The sequence below is a fragment of the Pongo abelii genome, chromosome 11 (assembly GCF_028885655.2).
Source record: "Pongo abelii isolate AG06213 chromosome 11, NHGRI_mPonAbe1-v2.0_pri, whole genome shotgun sequence".
NCBI classification, from domain to species: Eukaryota; Metazoa; Chordata; class Mammalia; order Primates; family Hominidae; genus Pongo; species Pongo abelii.
In genome coordinates this window covers 133,891,840-133,915,095 of record NC_071996.2, presented here as the reverse complement: position 1 = coordinate 133,915,095, position 23,256 = coordinate 133,891,840, and the positions used below count along the sequence as shown (strand labels likewise).

The 23,256-nt window shown below is 36.1% G+C and overlaps 1 protein-coding gene across 2 annotated transcripts in view; it reads right to left on the bottom strand.

Annotated features, from left to right (window-relative positions):
- SP140L (SP140 nuclear body protein like) overlaps positions 1-23,256 on the bottom strand; it is a 73,553-nt gene that overhangs the window by 35,912 nt on the left and 14,385 nt on the right. For both annotated transcript variants that reach the window (XM_063713112.1, XM_063713111.1), the window contains exons 2-4: positions 9,458-9,620; positions 8,294-8,462; positions 5,753-5,836 (exon numbers count right to left, since the gene is read on the bottom strand). In XM_063713112.1, the coding sequence (XP_063569182.1) occupies positions 5,753-5,836; positions 8,294-8,462; positions 9,458-9,620 (416 nt within the window). The remainder of the gene's footprint in view (positions 1-5,752; positions 5,837-8,293; positions 8,463-9,457; positions 9,621-23,256) is intronic.

Below are 23,256 nucleotides of genomic sequence, written 5' to 3'. Positions count from 1 at the left end.
TTCAAGACCACTCTGGTCAACACAGTGATACACTGTCTCTACAAATAATTTTTAAAATTAGCCAGGTGTGGTGGCACGCACCTGTGGTCCCAGCTACTTGGACGGCTGAGGCAGGAGGGTAGCCTGAGCCTAGGAGGCCAAGGCTACAGTGAGACATAATAATGCCCCTGCACTCCAGCCTGGGTGACAGAGTGAGACTCTGTCTCAAAAAAAAAAAAAAAAAAAAAGAGAAAAGAAAAGAAAATGAGAGGTTAGAGTAAAAGTACAGAGTTTTTGTAGGCTATCAGCTCAAAACAGCCTATTATAACTATAAGATATTTTTTGTAAGCTTCATGTTAACCACAAAGCAAAAACCTATGGTATTTACACAAAAGCTAAAGAGGAGTCAAAGCATACCACTAGAGGAAATCACTTAATCACAAACGAAGGAAGAGAGAAAGAAAGGAATAAAGAATCTACAAAGCAGGCTGGGCATGGTGGCTCACACCTGTAATCCTAGCACTTTGGGAGGCTGAGGTGGACAGATTGCCTCAGGAGTTCAAGACCAGCCTGGGTAACATGGTGAAACCCCATCTCTACTAAAATACAAAAAATTAGCCAGGCTTGGTGGCATGCGCCTGTAGTCCCAGCTACTTAGGAGGCTGAGACAGGAGAATTGCTTGAATCCAGAGGAGAAGGTTGCAGTGAGCCAAGATCACACCACTGCAAGCTAGCCTGGGTGACAGAGTGAGACTCCATCTCCAATAATAATAATAATAATAATAATAATAATAATAATCCACAAAACAACCAGAAAACAATGAACAAAATGGTTGTAGTAGGTACTTACCTAGCAATAATTATGTTAAGTATAAATACTTATATTATGTTAAGTATGGATTAAATTCTCCAATCAAAAGACAGAGTGGCTGAATGAATAATAATAAAAAAAAAACCTCAAGTATGTATGGCCTACAAGACACTCACTTCACTTTTAAGGATACATATAGACTGAAAATGACAAGATAGAAGAGAATATTCCATGCAAATGCAAACCAAAGAAGGAAGGAGTAGCTATAAATTCAAATTGAATACTAAAACAAGACAAAGAAGATCATTATATAATGATGAAGGAGTCAATTTGTTAAGATGACATAATAATTGCACACCAATATATATGCACCCAACATCTGAGCAACCAAATATATATTAAATAAATATTAATAGATTTGTAGGTGAGACAGACTGTAATACAATAATAGTAAAAGACTTTAATACCCTACTTTCAGTACTGGATAGATCATTAAGACAGAAAATCCACAAAGACAAATAAAATGTAAACTATATTTTATACCAAACAGACCTAACAGCATTATAAAGAACATTCTATTCTACAGGAGTGAAATATACATTCTTCTCACTTGTACATGGAACATTCTCCAAGATAAATCATACATTAGGCTACAAACTTAAAGTCACGAAGTTTGAAATTACATCAGATATCTTTTCTGACCACAATGATATAAAAGTAGAAATCAATAACAAGAAGAGTTTTTTAATTTTGTAAATACATGGAAATTAAACACACTCTTGAGCAGCCAATAGGCCAATGAATAAATTAAAAGGAAATTTAAAAAAATATTGAGACAAATGAAAATGGAAACACAACATAACAAAACTGATGGGATACAGCAAAAGCAGTTCAAAGAAGAGGAGTTTGTAGCAATAAACACCTACATCAAGAAAGAAGAAAGATCTCAAACAGCCTAATGTTACACCTTAGGAAACTTCAGGCAAAAAAGGAAAACTAAAGCCAAGATTAGTAGAAAGAAGGAAATAATAAATAACAGATCAGAAATAAATGAGATAAAGACTAGAAAAACAATGAAAAGATAAACTAAACAGAGTTGGTTTTTGAAAAGGTAAACAAAATTGACAAACATTTAGTTAGACTAAGAAAAAAGAAAGAAGACTCAAATGAATAAAATCCAAAATAAAAGAGAAGACACTGCAACTCATACCACAGCCATACAAAGGACCATAAGAGATTGCTATGAACAATTATACACCAAAGAATTGGATAACCTAGAAGAAATGGGTAAATTCCTAGACAGATACAACCTACCAACACAAATATAAAAACCTGAGCAGACCAATAATAAGTAAGGAGATGTAATCCAGAATTGAATACCATCCAACAAACAAAAGGCCAGGACCAGATGGTTTCACTGCTGAATTCTACCAAACATTTAAATAATAAATACCAATACTTTTCAAACTCATCTAAAAAATTGAATAAGGGGACTACTTGTAGGCTCAGTCTATGAAGCCAACATTACCCTGATACCAAAGTAAGGCAAGGATGCTATAAGAAAAGAAAACTACAGGCCAATATCCCTGATAAACATATATGATATCCCTGATAAACGTATGTGAAAAATCCTCAACAAAATACTATCAAATCAAATTCAACAGCACACTCACCATGATCAAGTAAGCTTTATCACTGGGATGCATGGATGGTTCAACACACAAATCTTAAAAGGTCATATGTTGCATTAATAGAATGAAGGACAAAAATTATATGATTATCCCAATAGATGCAGAAAAAGCATTGGACAAAATTCAACTTTTCATGATAAAAATGTTCAACAAAATAGTTATAGAAGAAATGTACCTCAGGACACTACCACCTACATATGACAAGCCTACAGCTAACATGATAGTCGATAGTAAAATGTTGAAAGTTTTCCCTCTAAGATCAGAAACAAGAGTAGGGTGTCCATTCTTATCACTTCTAGTCAACATAGTACTGCAAGTCCTAGACAGGACAATTAGGCAAGAAAAAGAAATAAAAGACATCCAAAGTGGAAAGGAAGAAGTTAAATTGTTCTTAATTGTAGATGACATGATCTTATATAGAGAAAACCCTGAAGACTCTACCAAAAAACTGCTAGAACTAATAAATTCGGTAAAGTTGCAGGATACAAAATCAACATAAAAAATCTGTTGCATTTCTATACACTAACAATGAACTATCTGAAAAAGGCATCAAGAAAACAATCCAATTTACAATGAAAATACTTAAGAATAAATTTAACCAAGGAGGTGAAATATTTGTACACCGAAAACTCTAAAATGTTGGTTAAAGAAATAGAAGAAGAACAAAAAAATGGAAAGATACCCCATGTTCATGGATTGGAGTAATTAATATTCTTAACATGTTCATACTATCCACAGTGCTCTAAAGATTCAGCACAAGTCATATAAAATTCCAAAGGCATTTTTTTTCTGAAATAGAAAAACAATTAAAAATTTGTATAAAAGCACAAGAGACCCCAACGAGCCAAAGCAATTTTAAGCAAAAAGAACAAAGCTGAAAGCATCACACTACCTGACTTCAATATATACTACAAAGCTATAATAATCAAAAGAGCATGGTACTTGCATAAAATAGACACATAGACAAATGGAACAAAACAGAGAGCTTGAATCCATGCATTTTTGGTCAACTGATTTTCAACAAAGGCACCAAGAACATGCAATGGGGAAAGGACAGTCTCTTTAATAAATGATGTTGGGACAACTGGATCTTCACATTCAGAAGAATGAAATTAGACCCTATTTCATGCCATACTAAAAAAATCAACCGAATATGGATTAAATATTTAAATTTAATACCTGAAGCTGCAAAACTACTAGAAGAAAACAGGGGAAAAGCTCCATGACATTGGTCTGAGCAATTATGTTTTTGGGTATAACACCAAAAACACAATCACAAAAGCAAAAATAAAGAAGTGAGACTACATCAAACTAAAAAGTTTCTGCATGGGCAAGGAAACAATCAGCAGAGTGAAGAGACAACCTACAGAATGGAGAAAATACTTGCAAACCATACGTCTGATAAGGGCTAATATCTAAAATATGTAAGGAACTCAACCAACTCAATACTTAAAAAAAAAAAAACAGATAAACAGATTATAAAGTGGGCAAAGGATTCAAATAGACATTTCTCAAAGGAACACATATAAATGACCATCAGGTATGTGAAAAAATGCCCAGCACCACAAATCATCAAGAAAATGCAAATTAAAACCACAATGACTATCATCACATACAGGTTAGAATGGCTATTATCAAAAAGACTAAAGATGATAAATGGTGACGATGTGGTGAAAAGGGAACTCCTGGACACTGTTAGTGGAAATGTAAATTAGTACAGCCATTATGGAAAACAGTATGGAGTTTCCTCGAAAAAAGTAAAAATAGAACTACCATACGATCCATCAGTCCTACTGCTGAATATATAGCCAAAGGATAAATCAGCACAGATGCTCCTACAGTTATGATGGGGCTACACCTCCATAAACCCAACATAAATTGAAAATCTCATAAGTCAAAAATGCACTTAATACCTCAATAAAGCCATTGTAAAGCTGAAAAATCATAAGCCCTGGATGTCTTGTCCTTATCTGCGTTTACACCACACCCTCCCACTCCACATCTGTTCACATTTTCTGGTTGGTCTTTCCATGAGGATTCCGTGTCTGAGTTGCCACCATTTCCTCCAGTCATGGTATTTTTTTTTTTTCTGTATCTTTCTTTCTGCATAAATTTCCTCATTTTTGTTTTATGTTTCTGCTTTTTTTATTAGGTTCCCTGGGTATCACAGAGTTAAGAACAAGGCTCTGGTTTAGAATGCCTAGGGGGGTTCTTCCTTGCTCATCTGACCCTAGGCAAACTTCGTAAGTGGTCTGTCCAGATTTCAGTTTCTTATCTGCAAAATGGACAATACAGAATACAAACCTCCATGGCAGTCAGGAGCATTAAACTCACAATTGCCATAGAATAGACATTTAATCAAAGTGAGCTGTTAATAGCATGGTTATTTTTGTTGTCCTTTATGCCTTTTTCACTCTTTCTTTAATTTCCCCTCCTTCCTTCTCTATCTCTCAATACCTACATCCTCTCCACATCTGCACCACTTCCTCTCTGAGTCTCTCTACATGAGTGCCTTTCTCTTTGAATATTCCTGCTCTTGAACAACATCCCCACATTTAAATGGGTCCCCTCTTCTGCCATCACCAATTATCTCTGGTGATATAATAAGAAATACATATTTCAGTCTTCATCCCCTGCTCCTGGCCAGAGCTCCTAAAACCCTTGAAACATCCTAAGTGATAAAAGTCAAAAGAGCACTTCCTGTTATGCATAACAACCCCATTTCAACCAAACCTGAGTTTATGTTAATAAGGTGACTTTTGGAAAGCCCTTAAGGATGGGGTACACAATTCTGCAGGGAATTGGAGAACTGGTTGGTGTGGGGAGGTTCTCCACATGTTTGGTGTCAAAAGTGTTGAGAATATGAGAGTACAGATGAAACAGGAGCTTTTCTTCCTCTAAGGGTCTCCTCTTTGATGTTGACCATGAGCCATGGGCTGTGGTTCTTAACACTTCACAGCTTCATACTGACCTCCCACAGGGACCTTTCTAAATCACAATTACATCTAGATAGCATCTGTAAATCTGGCCTACTGACACACTTGGCTCTGGTTCCTTCATGGTTACTGAGCCAACAATGTCTTGTCATGGCCACTTCTCCAGGACCCTACATCTGGTTAGGAGCTCATACAACCCCCTCCTTGACTTCTCCATGGTCCTTCCATATGTCTTCCCTGTTTCACAATTTCCCCTCAGAACCTTGGGCCCTCACCTCCCTTGTCTCCTTGTCCTCTTAGCAGATGAGAAACCGTTTTTATTCTGTCATTTTTACCTTGTTCAAGACTTAGTTTGATGTCAGGCCTCTCTTTCCTTTCTTTTCGATCACTTTCTTTGAAAGACAATTTGTCTTGGATTGCTGAAGAGTGGGAGAGAGAAGAAAGCAATTAAAGATCTGCGAGAACCAGGGACAACATCTGGAAACTGGCTTTTAGGAATTTCCAGCATTAGGCTGACTCAGAAGTCAGAGGGTTACACATGACTTAAACTTCTCCTATCATCTTCTGGGACAGAGAAGAGATGACCTCAACAATGAGCTTTTATGTGTCCTACGCAGAAAGGGGATACTCAAGATTTAAGGATAAAGGAGTAATGGAAACATAGTGAGCTGTGTTACCCGCAAAATCGTCAGATGGCAGGGTAGGCATACATCAAGTGTAAGGAAGAAACAGAGGGATTCCCTGGAAGGATGGTCTCAGGTCCTAGAGAGATTCTATTATAAAAGAGAAAACTGGCCAGGTGCAGTGGCTCATGCTTGTAATCATAGAACTGTGGGATGGTGATGCAGGAGCATCGCCTGAGCCTAGGATTTTGAGACCAGCCTAGACCACATAGCAAGACCTTGTGTCTGAAAAAAAATTAGCAAAATCAGCCTGATGTGGTTGTGTGCACCTGTGGTCCCAGCTACTCAGAAGGCTGAAGCGGGAGAACTACTTGAGTCCAGGAAGTCAAGGTTGTAGTGAGCAGAGATAGCTCACTAGCCTGCCATCTAACCTGGGCAACAGACTGAGACCTTTCTCCAAAAACATGCATAAATAAAAAATAAAAGGGAAAACCCCAACAGCTTTAAAGATAAGGCTAGAAAACAGGAGAATGTTGGCTTAATTGGGTCAGGGAGGATGAACAGTTCCCAAATATACATAACACAGGACACAGGGGCATCTTGTGTGGACTTCAGCATCTCCCTGAGGGTGGGTAGGCTGCTGTGCTGGGTGGGGCGGTGGGCAGTGCTGCCCCAGGTAGGTGACAGTGAGCCTCAGTGCAGGTCACCCAAGCATAAGGAGTGCCAGAAATTTACACGTGAGTTGTAGGCACTGGGGCTAGGAAGGGAATCCCTGCAGTGCATGGAGGGGAACAGAGCCCCTGAGAATGTGGGCAGTAAATGTAACACTATTCCCTTCATCCCCACAGCCTGGACCATCCTGCTTACAAACATAACAGTGACTCGAAATTTGTGCCCAAATATGTGATTTCCTTTTATTCACTTTCTGACTTGAATGACTTGTTACAAAAATTATTTTATTTTTAATCTAGATAATGTTAGTATTAACACAAATCAATAAGCCTAAACATATATAGCTGCCTAAACTTTTTTCCTTGTTTATAAATCTGTAGTATTTCTTGATTGCCTAGTAAATAAACTTCAAATGCCTTAGCTTTCTATTCCAGACCGTTCACCATCTTCCTCCAATTGATCTGTCTTAAGTCAGCTCCTATACTGCTTCTCACACTGGGATTTAGCCAAATCCAGTTTGTTCTGTTTTGCAGACATGCTTTCACTCTTTCCAGTCCCCACAGCATCCACCCTCTTCAGGGCATGTCCCTGTTTTTCTTGTGATGTCTCTATCTCTTATTTGGAGAACTGGGTTGAGATCAAACTGTGAGGAGAATTAAAGTTTTCCAGGCAAGTAAAACAAAATAGAGGGCACCTTCTTTACTGTGTACGATTATGAGTATAAATTATGCCTTCTCAGGAAAAAAGTCAAGAATGAAAACTTTAGTTTGGTATAGCACCAATACCAAACTTTAGTTTGGTATAGTCCCTGTCCGAGCAATCAGTTTTGTGATTATTTGATTAATGTTTCTTTTACCCCTTGTGGGTAAAGGGTTAACAAAACTATTTATCCTTCACTAAAGGCAAACTTGACCCAGGGTTAATTTTCTTGCTCATTATTCTAGAAACCTAATAAAGGTAGAATTTTCCTGGTTTTACTGGGCAAACTCTGGGCTTAGAAATGACCCATGACTGGTTGCCTGAAATTATACATGAACTATAAATACCTGTAGGGAAGGAATAATTGTGGACTTCCTTCAATTGATAACTCTTATAACTCAGATTGTCCCTGTGGCACCCTGAAAGCTATGACTATGGGGTTGTTACAAGATATATTGACTCCCACAGATATGTGGTGCTATGCCAAAGTGGATCCTGCACCCACAGCTAAGCTGTCACTCAAGGCAGGTAGTAGTCAATTTGGTGGACTGCTGTGTAGGTCACTGCAAGGACTCCCACTAAAGAGAAGAAACAACTGATGCTGCCCCATTGGTGTTCTGTGTTTCTTATCTTCTAAGTAAATCTGATGCCAGTGTGGCTCTGGTTGTCCTGTGAGTCTAAGTGTCCAGTGAAGCAGACCTCCAGGTGTTTGTTTTGCCATAGCCATATACCATGGGCTTCAAGAAGACTCATGACACATTTTGTTAACTACTCTATGCCCACTGCCCAACACAATGTATCACACATGGTAGGGGCTCAAACATATGCTTATTGAAAAAAATTGGCCCTGGAAATCAAAAGGTAGATAATAAACCTAATTACCATTGTTGAAGCTTTTATAAATGTGAATTAAATCGGGGTACTCCTGCATGTTGACCTCGCTGAACAGTGCTTCCAGAACTGACAGGTTAAATGTCTTCTCCAGTTCACTGAGAACATTGTACACCACTCTTTGTACAGGGACCAGGTTTCTACAAGAATCTTCAGAATCCTTTAAAAATATTGAATGGAGAAAATACAAATACAGACTTTCAAGTTACAGAAGAGCCATAAAAACAAATTTTATGGTACTGAATTTCAATTTCTCTTCAGAGGTATCTTCTCATGTAAAGTTTTATAATTTTTACATATTTGTATAGCCAGTAATGAAAGAATTAAATCCCATCTCCTTAAAAATACCCACTGATGAGCCTGATTGCCTTACCCTCATTTACATTAGATGGAAAAAGGAGCAACTTTGAAGGATAAAAGTGGGCTCAAAGTTCTTTAAGAGCCTGATTGATATGTTTTTGGGATAGATGTAGCAGGCAATCAATGAGTGGCTGTTTTGTTGGCTGGGCAACCCCTGCTCTTCCCCCAAGACTGATTTGGCCTGAAGGGCTCAAAGAAACCAGGTGATCATTCTCCCCTTGCTGTGAACTTGGCCATAGAGGAAGCATATTCATAGCCAGAGATGACTCGCTGCTCTGTATCTCCAACAGGGCCTATGGGTGGAGTTTACTCATATTCCAAGACTCCAGAAATGCACAAAAAAAGGAAAGACAAGAAAACAAATGTGTTGGAGAAAGAATAACAAGCATCTACTTCCAAATTTGTCCTCTCTGGACACCAGTTCCCTGTGGGTTTTAATGTTCTCAGATCTAGGTATTTTAAATTGATGTTAATTGAAATAAAATGCTCTGTCAATTATGATTTGAGTAAATCAATTCATTAAAATTATTTTTAAATTTTAGTTTATGTTATAGTGTGTGAATTCTACAAAACATTGTACATTTATGGAGAACACCTGTTTCTGTTCCAGTTTCTCCAGTACCATTCATCCCAACTTCAGAGGGTGCCATGGAACACCATTTCCTCAGCTGGAAGTAGGACCATCTCTGGCGACCTCTGCTTCTCCTCTCCTTTTCTACTTTACAGGAGCACTTACAGAAATACTTGTAAAATATGAAAGCATATCTGCCAGGTTGTGAAATAAACTTTACTTACTTCAAACATTTTATCTGTGATGAGTTCACGATCACGGAGGCCCTCAAGGAATGGAAATGTCTTTTTTATTGCATTTGAAATCTCCAGCTTATGTCTTTTGAAGTGCGTGAATACGGTGTCATAGACAAGTCCCTCATCTACATTCTGGTCTTCTGTGAACAGCCTAGGGAAAAAGGACACCAAGTGAAAATGGTCGTCAAGATTCTGAGATGTTTGTGGAGATGGTAAGATTTTATGTATAAAGGATAAGCTATGAAGAACCAACATATATAAAATAGGTGGTCCTCAGTAGAGCCCAGAATAAATGGAATTGAAGCAACAAACAAAAATGTAACAGAAGATATCATGGAACCTACGCAAGACTAATATAGAGGGCACTGAAAAAGCCCAGTCTAAACTGAACAAAGTCACTGTAAAGATATCTTCACCTAACCATATCTGGAATATTTTTCACAATAAAAATATTAAATTCCTACAGAATCTAGATGGAGTAAGCAGGTCATCCATAGAGAAATGAAAGTCAATGGAATATAAATAAAAATCTAAAGTTGAAAATGCATCTTAATGAACAACTGAGAGAATTTAACAAAATAAAAATAAGATGTCCTTCTCTAATCTATAGCTGCTAGGAAGGAAATACCATCATATATCATAAAATTAATTCATAAATAATACAATGTGGTTTAATAATGATAATAATACCACATTATTGAGAATTTCATGAGAATATCAGTGATATCTCCTGGAACATCTGGTTCTGCTTTGTGTTAATATAAATCTGTCCATACTATTGCTATATACAGTTAATCATTTTAGGCATCTGAATTTCAGAAATTGCTGCCGTTTCCTTTTAAAGCAATTTTAAAGCTGAGTCTCTAATTCTAGTTCTTAGTTGATCATGTTATTGCTCTGATAATGTTTTTAATCAACATCTCAGTATTCCTAAATGTTATGAAAACTCGGGAGATCTTTTCATCCAACCAGAAGAGAATTATTGGCACTTCCCAGTACACAACATAAAGCAGGAAACGATGTCTCATTATTGTTTTGAATTCCTGAAAAAAAAGTTTCTGGTTAAAGTTCATTAAAATGATAATAAAGGAATTAGATTTACAGTGACAAAGAGAATGGTGGAGGACAATGAGCACATAAGAGATTTCAAATAAAATCTCGAAGACAAAAAGTGGTCAGAAAAGTGCTGGTTGCAATAATAGGTAGGGGATGCTCCCACAGGTTAGGAAAGCAGTCGTGGTGCCCTACTGAATTCGGAAGAAACAGTGGAGATTTGAAGGGAGACACATAGCTAAAAACTGATTTGTTATTTGAAAAATGAACAGAGCAATGCATATACTGCCTGTGAACCTGCATGCTGAACACATGCAGCCAGGCAGCCTCTCAGGGGGCAACCACTGCTGTCATTTATCCTGTCATATGTTAACATTGCCTGCTCTTGGATTTCATATAAATGAGCAAAACATATACATGCTTTTGTGTCTGCCTTCTTTTGCTTATCATCTATGTTGCTGTGTTGAACAGTTTGTTCATTTTTGTTGTTGAGTGGTATTCCATTGCGTGAATCTACCACAATCTGCTTACTCATTTTTCTGTTGATGGACATTGGAGTGGATTCAGTTTGAGACTAGTATGATTAAAACTGCTGTTCTTGTGCAAGTCTTTTTGTGGCAAAATGCTTTCATTTCTCTTGTGTAAATATCTGGGAGTGGAATTACTGGGTCATTGTGTAAGAGTCCATTTAACCATTTTAGAACCTGCCAAAGCATTTTTGCAAAGACTACCAGTGATGGCCTTTCTAGTTTTAGCCATTGTGTACAATGTGATATCTAATTTTAGTTTTAATTTGTATTTCTTTAATCAGGAAATTATGTCAAGCATGTTTTCATGTGTTTACTGGCAATTTATTTATTTTTTGGTGAAGTGTCTGTTCAAATGTTTGACCCATTTATATTATTGCATTTTATTTTATTTATTGATGGGTAGGAGTTTTTTTATAGATTATGGATAGAAGTGTTTTGTCTGATTTATGTATTGTAAATATTTTCACCTAGTCTGTAGCTTCCCTTTTATTTTCTTAATTATGTCTTTTGATAGGAAAAAATCTTTAATTTTGATGAAGTCCAATTTATTATTTTTTCTTTTATAATTAATGACTTTAGTGTACTATCTAAGAAGAATTTGCAACTCCAAGGTCATGAAAATATTCAAAAAGCAATTTACAACATAAGCATAGGTTTATTCTGTACTTTCTATGCCATACCATTGATCTGTTTGTCTATCCTTATGCTAATATGATTTTGTATTAAATACCATGGCTTAAAGAAAGTCTTGAAGTCAATTAGAAAAGATTGTCTTGGACTTTCTAGATTCTTTGATTTTCCACATATCTTTTCAAATCAATTTGTCAATTTCTACAAGAAACGCCTTTTGGATTTTTCTTGGGTTTGATTTGAAACTATAGATAAATTTGGGGGAGCTGACAACAATATTGAGCTTGCAATCTGTTAGCATCGTTTGTTTCTCCATTTATTTAGATTAATTTTAAAAATCAAGCACATCTTTCATTAAATTTATTTCTAGTTATTTTATTCTCTCTGGTGCTACTTTAAATGATACTGCTTTTCAAATTCCTTATTACCATTGTGGGAAATATGATTGGTTTGAAAAATATTAACCATGTATTTATGGCATTGCTAAATTCATGTATTAGTTCTAGTAAAGTATTTATAGATTTCCTTTATATTTTAAAGAAAATAAATATGTCATCAGCAAATAAAGACTGATTCACTGTTTCTTTCCCCAAAATAACAATTATTTCCTTTTTTTGGATCTTATTTCACTGGTCAGGAGTTTAAATACAATGTTGAAGAGAAGAAGTGAGAGACAACTTCCTTGTCTTATTTCCAATTTTAGGGAAAAAGCAACTAGCAATATCACTAAGTGTGATGTTTGTTATACCTTTATACATATTCTTACCTCTTTCCATTTCTTTCTCTTTCTTTCTTTCTCTTTCTTTTTCTTTTTTCTTTCTTCTTTCTCTTTCCTTCTGTCTCTTTCTTTCTTTCTTGTCTCTTGCTTTCTTTTTCTTTCTTTCTCTCTCTCTCTCTCCTTCCTTCTTTGAAGGTTTCCTCCCCTCCCCTCCCCTTCCTTCTTTGAAGGTTTTACTCTGTTTTCCAGGCTGGAGTGCAGTCGCACAATCATAGTTCATGGCAGCCTCAAGCTCCTGGGCTCAAGTAATACCCCCACCTCAGCTTCCCGAATAGCTAGGACTACAGATGTCACTACGCCCAGCTAATTTTTTATTTTATTTTTATATTTTGTAGAGACAGAGTCTCACTTTGTGGCCTATGCTGGTCTTGAACTCCTGGCTTCAAGTGATCCTCCCACCTTGGCCTCCCAGAGTTGGGATCACAGCTGTTAGCCACTGTGCTTTGCATTCCTACCTATTTCTAACTTGCTGAGAATTTTATCATGAACTACTAATTTTATCAAATGCATCTACCAAGGTAGTCATATGACTTTCCTACCTATCTATTTCTAATTTGCTGAGTTCCTACCTATTCCTAATATGCTGGGAATTTTATCATGAATAGATGTTAAATTTTATCAAATGCATTAATGAGATAATCATATGATTTTTCTTCTTTATTTTTTAATTGGTGAATCACATTGATTGATTTCCAAAGCCTTCTCTTATGTAGAAACAAATAACCACAGATCAATAGACATTTGAGGAAATACTTCAATATTAGAAAGAAAGACTAGTGTAAGAAAAAAGAGAAAAGAGTTACCCCAGAAGAAACAGAGATATTATGGGAAATGGGGGAAGATTCCAAATGGTAACTATTTGAATTAAAGCTTCAAATTATATCAACAAACTTAAAATGTTGAGCAGGGTTGGTGAAGAAAAACTGAATTAAGGAATTTGTTTCAAGTATGAAAATGATACGGTGGAACAATATGGTTTCAGATCCAACTGTAACAATTACAGAAATACAGATTAAACAATGAATTTGAAAAGTTGAAGGTAACTACTGATTGAGTGAAATCAGATCTTATAAAACCTATGAAACTCTGAAAATAAAAATAAAGAGCAAACATAATTTGCATTTTTAGAGAGATAAAACAAGAAAAACAATGAATTATAAAAGGTAAAACAGAAAAAAGGTTGAAAAATTATAACTCTGAATATACATGAAGAAATGATCCTGAAAAGCAATATTAGTGATATCGAAGGTATCATCAATATTGATGATATTGATACTAATTGGAATCAAAGATAGAATCCAACTAAAGATGCAGTGACACAAAATATATTGAAATCAAAAATAGGCAATTTATGGTATGCAACTTTAAATAAAACAAAAAGCAGAACAGTTCCCATTAATGTCAATTCAAAATTCAAGAAACAAATAATAGGACAAATGTTTTATGGGCATTGCAAAACAATTCCCGCCTAGTTTTTTTACTCTTTCCATATATCAAAAATGGACAAAATATACAGGTTCTATACAAATTAATAAGAATGATTTATTATTTAATCTTGTGACTTAAAAACAGAGAACACATTACCAATATTTAGCATAATCTTGGCCACAAAAGAAATCTCAAAAAGTTACAATCAATAGAAATGAAACATATTGCATAAGGAAAATAAATTTCTTAAGATTTTAGAAAGCAAAACAAAACACACTGTGTTGGGTTAAAGATAAAATAAAACTTGTAGTTACAGGCTATTTAGAAACAGAAAGAAAGAGAAAGGTAATGGCAATGAGATTGAATAAGAGAAAAAATAGTTCAACATTATAAAATCTCTCTGTAATTTTACATTAATAAATAAAAGGAGAAGTATTTAAATATGTTCACAAATGGTTTTAAAAGGGAATTTGATAAGTCCTAACAGCTATTTTTAAAATAAAAACTCTATATGAAATAAAAACTCTATATGAAATAAAAACTAACATAACATGAACTCTCTAAAATCAGCAAATGTTATGACAAACATGAATGGTGAAGTCATTTAAATAGAAAACAATATAGGAATGTCTACTATTACTGCCATTGTACGTATATACACACATATATATGTATGTGTGTGCATGTGTGTATACAAATATATATATATACACACATACACATATGCATATTTTGGAAGCTTTAGCTAATGCGATAGGCTATGAAAATGAAACAATTAGTATAAATACTAAAATAAAGTACAGTATTATGTGTTGTATAATTACATACATAGAAAAACTAGAGAGAGACCTAATAAAATTCATGAGAAGTAGAAAATTAATTTGCCAAATGATATTGTTTGGCTCTGTGTCCCTACCCAACTCTCAGGGCAAATTGTAATCCCCATGTGTTGGAAAGGGACCTGGTGGGAGGTGATTGGATCATGCGGGTGGATTTCCCCCATACTGTTCTCATGATAGTGAGTGAGTTCTCACGAGATCTGATTATTTAAAAGTGTGACACTTCCTTCCTTGCTGTCTCTCACTCCCTCTCTCTTGCTCTGATTTCTGAAGAGGCGCCTGCTTCCCTTCACCCTCTACCATAATTGTAAGTTTCCTGAGACCTCCTAGTCATGATTCCTGTTAAGGTTGTGGAACTGTGAGTCAATTAAACTTCTTTTCTTTTTAAATTACCCAGTCTCATGTAGTTCTTTGTAGCAGTATGAGAACGAACTAATACACCAGGGAGTATGAATAAAAAATAGATATATAAAACTTACTAGTTCTTATTTGGAATGACGTAAGTTAAAAAAAATACTCAGACTCAATAGCAAATACACATGTATATATTTATAAATATCTTAAAGGTATAAGAACTATAAAAATTTTATTGAAGGAAATTAAATAAGATCTAAATAAATGGAGATATATAAAATGCTCCCAATTAGAAAAAAAGTAGTAATTTTAAAACATCAATTTTTCTGAAATTATTATGTAAGCATGGTGTACTTGCAACCAGAAACCCCACTAAAACTGAATAAAGTCCAAGTGTGGTGGATAATGCCTGTAGTCCCAGCACTCTGGGAGGCTGGCGTGGGTGGATCACTTGAGTTCAGGAGTTCGAGACAAGTCTGGGTAACATGACAAAATGCTGTCTCTACAAAATATACAAAAATTAGCCAGATGTGGTGATGTGCACCTATAGATCTAGCTACTTGAGTGGCTGAGGCAGGAGGATCACTTCAGCTGGTGTGGTCAGGGTTACAGTAAGCCGAGGTCACACCACTGCACTCCAGGCTGGGTGACCGTGAGACTCCGTCTCGAAAAAAAAACCTGGATAAAATAATGTAAATATTGAAATGACAGAATATCTGAGTCAATAAAGAACAATTTGAGATGAGAATAGTTAAAGGAAGATTTCTCTTAATAGATTTAAATGTTCTTAAAAAGCAATACAGATATAAAAGACAGTGTAGAAAAACATTTTCAATATGTATGACAAAGGGTTAATACACCTGATATTAATAGGCAAAGACTAAAGTCTGCTAATGAAAAATAACAAACAATCCCTCCAGCATGGACCTGAACAGGCAGCTTAAAGAAAAGAAAATTAAAATGTCCAATACACATATGAATACATTAAAACTAAAACATCAATGAGAAACCATTTCTCACTCATTAGATTGGCAAACACAATTTCATTAGTGACACTATGCCACGTGGGAGAAGATTCAGAGAAACAGACACTCATGGCTGGTGTGAGCATGAATTACTGCAGCCTTTTCAGAAAAGATTTGGCAACATCTGCTAAATTTTAAAATATACTACAGACTGACCCAGCAGATCCAATTTTGGAATGTATCCTATATAAATAAAAAGATCAACATGTATCCTGTAGAAACAAGAACTGCAGAACTTTCAGTGCTCTCCGTTTCTTCAAGAGTGAAACCCAGATCCTTACACTGTTCAAAGGTAATGTAATGATCCAACCTTCTCTCCTCTCCCCTTGATCACTTCTGTCTGGTCACACTCACCTCTTTGTTGTTTCTTGACTAACCAGACAATACTCTAGCCTTAGGGAATTGATACTGACTGTTTCTTCTGCCTAGCATAGATACATGTATCTATGCAGTAAACTAATTTCCTTGTCTCTTTTTGATCCTTGATTCACTATCACCTTCTCAATGAGACTTGCTTTGACCAACCTATCTAAAATCACAACCACAATCCCCCATCCTGCCCCCATACTCCCAATCCCTTCATCTACCTCTATTTCTTTTTTCCATGCTCTTGTCAATCCCTAACATCTTAAATAAATTACACATTTGTTTGTTTATTGTTTGTCATCTTCATTGTCTCTCTTCTCCCAAAAATATGTATGCCATAAGGGCAGTGGCATCTGTTTTGTCCATTGATTTTTCTTGAGTACCTGATATACACCAGGTGTTCAATAAGGATTTGTTGACTACATTCTCATAAATACAAAAGTATTTATTGAAGCATTGTTTTTAGTAGCAAAACGACAACAACAACAACAACAACAACTCAACAATAACACATACTTCTAAACCTGAAAATAACCTAATTGTCCATTTGGCAGAATGGTTGAGTGCATTATCATAAATGTACACTGTTGAAATATTACATAGCTATTTAATTGTAGCAATTTGGGTTGAAGGTAATAGTTTTGCTGTTCAATGAAAACATCATGTTCAGATTAATACATTATGATCCCATTTTTATATAAATTAAACAAAAAAGTCTTTCATTTGTATATAAAATTCAGAATAAGTGTTAGGGAAGGCATGAAACCACTACACCCCAGGTGTTAACACTGGCTTAGTGGACAGTTTCAGGGTTCTAACCAGGTCCCTTCAGATCTTCCTTTTTACCATTTTTTTGGGGTAACATCAGAGAAAAGAGAAATAATAAATAAATAGAATAAGACTTTAGAGTAAGTATATTTATTTTATTTTATTTTTGAGATGGAGTCTCTCTCTGCCCCCAGGCTGGAGTGCAGTGGCTTGATCTCGGCTCACTGCAACCTCTGCCCCCTGGGTTCAAGCAATTCTCCTGCCTCAGCCTTCCTAGTAGCTGGAATTACAGGCGTGTGCTACCACTCCTGGCTAATTTTTGTACTTTTAGTAGAGACGGGGTTTTGCCATGTTGGCCAGGTTGATCTCAAACTCCTGACCTCGAGTGATCTGCCCACCTCTGCCTCCCAAAGTGCTGGGTTTACAGACATGAGCCACCATGCCCATCAGCCTAGAGTAAGTATATTTAATACCCCCATAACTTATTCAATGATATTGTTTCTGTAAAACAACCAACTAGTAAACTTAGAAATGTAAAAATTGAGTTTTCAAATTCAAAATTAAAGGTAGGCAAAATAATAAAACATTTAGGAATGAATTGAACAAACAGAATGCAAGACTTGTATGCTGAAAATGACAAAACATTACTAGAGAAATGAACAACCTAAATAAATAGAGATACACATGTTCATGGATTGGAAGACTCAATATATTTAACCTGGCAATTCTCTCCAAATTGACCTATAAATTCAATGTGATTCCTATCAAAATCCCAAATGGTTTTTTTGAAGAAATTGAGAAGCTAATCCTAAAATTTATATGGAATTGCAAGAACCCAGAATAGCCAAAACAATCTATAAAAAGAAGAAAAAAGTTGGAAGATTTATACTTTCTTATTTCAACATTTATTATAATATCAAGACAGTTATTGTACTGGCATAATTCAATGAAACAGAGTTGAGAGTGCAGAAAAAAATCCTTGTGGTTTTGGCAATTGATTTTCAACAAAAGTGCCAAGGCAATTAAATGAGGAAAAGATAGTCTTTTCAACAAATACTACAAGTACAATTGCATAGATACATACAAAAATATGAATGTAGACTCTTACCTCACATCATATACATGAATCAACTAAAAATGGATCATGCATCTAAATGTAAGGGCAGGGCTGGCTTCATGAGCATGCATCCTGTGCAGTCACAAACGACTCTGCTTAGTTTAGTGTTCTGCTTTCACTGTTCTGAAATCCTTAATAATTTGTGAGCAAGGATCCCCCATTTTTATTTTTCACTGGGTTCCCCAAATTATGTAGTAATCTTCTAAAAGAGCAAAAATGGTAGGACTTTTGTAAGAAAATAAAGGCAAAAATCTTTGTGACTTTAGGTTAAATGAAGAGTTAGCTACAACATCAAAAGCATAATCCTTAAAATAATAAATTGATAAGCTGAAATTTGACAAAACTGAAATCTTTTGTGTTTCAAGTATACTATTAAGAAAAAGAAAAGACTAGCCACAGTCTGGGAGAAAATATTAGCCAATTATATTTTCAATAAACTACTTATATTCAGATATGTAAAGAATTCTGACAGCTCTATATGAAAATAACCCAATTTAAAAATGGGCAAATGATTTGAACAGATATTTCTCCAAAAGACACATGGAAGATAATAAAGACAAGAAGAGATGCTCAGTATCATTAGTCATTACAGAAAAGCAAATTCAAACCACAACAAAATACTAATATGCATTCATTGGAATGGCTGTAAACACATACAATAACAAGTTTTAGCAAAGATGTGGAAAAACTGGAACCCATACACATTGCTATAAAATGGCCTTTTGGAAACAGTGTAAGATAGATTTTGTGAAAGTTAACTATAACATTACTGTTACTATAATGTTACTATATTTGCATGCAAGTCTTTGTGTGGATATATGTTTTCATTTCTAGGTAGATGTTCAGCAGTTAAATTCTTGAGTCATATAGTTTCATTTTGACTGTGTTGCTCCTCCCCAAGGCTGGCAAAGCGCCACATCAAGAGGGTTTTCCTGAGCCCAAAGTTTCTCCAGTGGGGAAAAGAGAGCCTGAGGAGGACATCCAGCTTCTTTAGCATTCTGTGCTACATCTTAGGAGGCCCACTTCTGTCTTGTCTCATGGGAAACAAAGGGGAAATCAGTGGGGCTAGACCACCTGTGTTTGACTAGAAATGAAGAAGTGAGGGCAGGGCTCACAGTGGCCAGTGCATGGATCACCATGCTGGTACTGTGTTCCTGCCATCAGCACCCTAGCAGAGAGCTCAGCTGGCAGCTCTGCCCAACTGCAGAGGCAAGCTGGTGACCCTATTTGGCCAGGGAGCATAGTCAGCCATTCTAACTGGCTTGGGTGCCTAGTCAGCAATCCAGGCCAGCTACAGGGTTTAGCTTTCTGTCTTGTCGGACCAGGGAACCCCCAAAGAGATTCTGCCCAGCCTCAAAGCCTAACATATGTCCTTGACCACGCGGGTAATCGAGCCAGCCACTCTGCCTAACTACAGAGTATGGCCTCTAGCCTTGCTAACCAGGAAGCCCAAGTAGTAACCCTGCCCAGCCTCAGCGGCCAGCCAACGACCTGCATGGACAGTAAACCAAGCCAAGGACACCTCCCAACTGAGGGGCACAGCTATGTGGCCCCAACCAACCAGAGATCCCAGTCTATGATCTGCAGCCATTTCCAGGCAGGGAGTATAGCCAGTCACCCTGTCCAAATGTAGAGCACGTCCTATGGCCCCACTTAATCACACAGCTCAGCCAGTGATGCTGCCAAACTATGGGACACAGCCTGCAGCTCTGCCTAACCAGCGATTCCAGAGAATGATCCCATCTGACAGAGGAGCCCAGCTTGCAGCAAGCTGGGGCATACATAGCCTGTGGCCCCACCAAACCCAGGCACCTGATAACAATACTGATTGACATTGAAGCACAGCCAGTGGTTCTACTCTGGAAGAGAACCCAGACAGTGACTCAACCCAACTGCAAAACACAGCCTGCAACCCTGATTAATCACAGAGCCTAGCCTGTGGTCCCACTGAACAGTAGCTTGAGGCCTTGTTCAATCTCAGAGGCCAGCCAGTAGCCCTGCCCAACCAAAGAGTCCAACCGAAACACTCAACAAACCATACAGGCCAGCCAGTGGCCCCAGCAAACACCAGAGCAGAGGCAATAATCCTGCACAACTAGAGATCTCAAAAGCAAACTGTGACTATTTATGGATGCTACCAGCTGACCTGTCCAGATCTCCAGGAAATACTGACTACTAAAGGGCTTTCCATGCCAAAGCAAACCTATAAAGGTTGGAAGAGGTTACTTCTTCCTCAAATGTACAGACATTAATGTGAGGGTACAAGGATCATAAAAAATCAGCAAAAAATAAAACCCCTAAAAGAAATTAATAAGCTCTAATAACTGACTCTAAAGAAATTAAGGCCTATGAGCTAACTGACATTCAGAAAAATCCTGTTTAAAAAGTTCAGTGAACTACAAGAAAACACAGATGGACAACTCAACAAAATCAGAAAACAATATATAAACAAAATATAATGCCAATAAAAAATAGGAACCATTAAACAAACCCCCAGAAATCCTAGATCTAAAAAATACAACGACTGAATTGAACAATTTAACAGAAAATTCCAACAGCTTACTTAAGCAGAAGAAAGAATCAGTGAACTGAAAGAGAAGTCATTTGAAATTATCTACTTAAAGGAGCAAAAAGAACAAAGAATGAAAATGAGTGAAAAAAAGCCTATTGCATTTATGGGACACCATCAAGTGAAACAACATACAAATTATGGAAATTACAGAAGAAGAGAGAGAAAAAAATGAGCAGAAAGTCAATTTAAAGAAGTAATGACTAAAAACTTCCCAAATTTGGGGAGAGAAATGGACATTTAGGTTCTTGAGGCCCAAAGTTCCCCAAACAGGTTCAACAATACAATTCTACACCAATAAGTATTATAATTAAATTATCAAAAGACAAAAAGATAATTTTGAAAGCAGCAAGGAAAGCATAACTTATCACAAAAAATGGAGCCCTCATAAGACTAACAGTAAATTTTTCAGCAGAAACCTCCTCTTCTCAGCCCAGGAGAGATTAGGGCGACACGTTCAAAATATTGAAAGAAAAAAACCTGCCAACCAAGAGTGTTACACTTGGTAAATCTACCTATCTTAAATGAAAGCATGATAAAGGTTTTTCCAAATAAACAAAAGTTGAAGGAGTTCATCATCAGTAGACTTGTCTTATAAGAAATGCTAAAGTGAGTTCTAGTTCTTCAGGCTGCAATGAGATGGTATTAGTTAACAACATAACAATATATAAATATACAAAACTCACCAGTAAAGGTAAAATTTAGTCAAAGTCAGAAATCTCTTATATTGTAATGATTGTGCATAAATCACTTTCAATTCTAGCATAAAAATTAAAAATCAAACATATTTAAATAAGTATAACTATAGTAATTTGGTTTTAGATATCCAATATAAAAATATGTAAATTGTAACATTGGTCAATTAAAATATGAGAGAGGAGAGAAACAAAAGTGTAGAGTTTTATATGTGGTTGAAGTTGTTAGCTTAAAATCAGATGATATAGCTATAAGATATTTTATGTAAGCCTCTTAGTAACCACAAAGGAGAAAGGAGTCGAAGCATATCACTTTAAAATTCATCAAATCACAAAGGAATGCCACAAGAAAAAAAGAAAGGAAAAAAAAAAAGAACTACAAAACCGCCAGAATACAAATAACAAAACAGCAATAGTAAGTTCTTACCTATCAATAAATGGATTAAATTCTCCAATCAAAAGAAATAGAGTGCCAGAATGGATTATGAAAACCCCACAAGATCCAACAATTTGCTGCATGTAAGAGACTCACTGTAGGTTTAAGAACACATGTAGGCTGAAGGTGAAGGTATGGGAAAAGATATTCAATGCAAAAAGTGACCAAACGAAAGCAGTGGTAACTAACTTTATGTTGGACAAAATACACATTGAGTAAAAAATGGCCACATAAGACAAAGAAGGTCAATACATAAGGATAAAGGGGCCAATTCATCAAGAGGATATAACAGTTGTAAATATTTTGACAATAGCATTGGAATACCTAAATAGCTAAAGCAAATACTAACCAATCTGAAAGGAGAAAGAAAGAGCAATACAACAATAGTAAGAGACTTTAATACCTCACCCTTAACAATGACAGATGAATCAGACAGAAAATCATAAGGATTTTGATCTTGAACCAGACTTTAGATCAAATGGACCTAAAAGACATATACAGAACATTTCATTGAACAGCAGCAGAACACATATTCTACTCAAGTGTACATGTTAGGCCACAAAAGAAGTCTTAACAAATTCAAGAAGACTGAAATCATATCAAATTCTTTTCTGACCACAATGGTATGAAACTCAAAATCCATAACAGGAGGAAATTTGAAGAATTCATAAACTCTGTAAGGAATACATAAATAATGTAGGGAAGTTAAACAACACATTCTTGAATATCCAATAGGTCAAAGAAGAAGCCAAAAGGGTAATTTAAAAATATTATGAGGCAAACAAAAATGAAAACAAAACACTATGGAAAGGAAGCACTAAATATGGAAAGGAAAAACCATTACCAGCCACTAAAAAAACACACTGAAGTACACAGCGCAGTGACACTATGAAGCAACCACATAAACTAGTCTGCAAAATAACCAGCTAGCATCATGGTGGCAGGATCAAATTCACACATAACAATACTAACCTCAAATGTAAATGGGCTAAATGCCCCAATTAAAAAAACCACAGAATGGCAAACTGGATAAAGAGCCATGACCCATCGGTATGCCATCTTCAAGAGACCTATCTCATGTGCAAAGATACACACAGGCTCAAAACCAAGGGATGGACGAAAATTTACCAAGCAAATGGAAAACAGTAAAATGCAGGAGTTTTGATCCTAGTTTCTGACAGAACAGACTTTAAACTAAC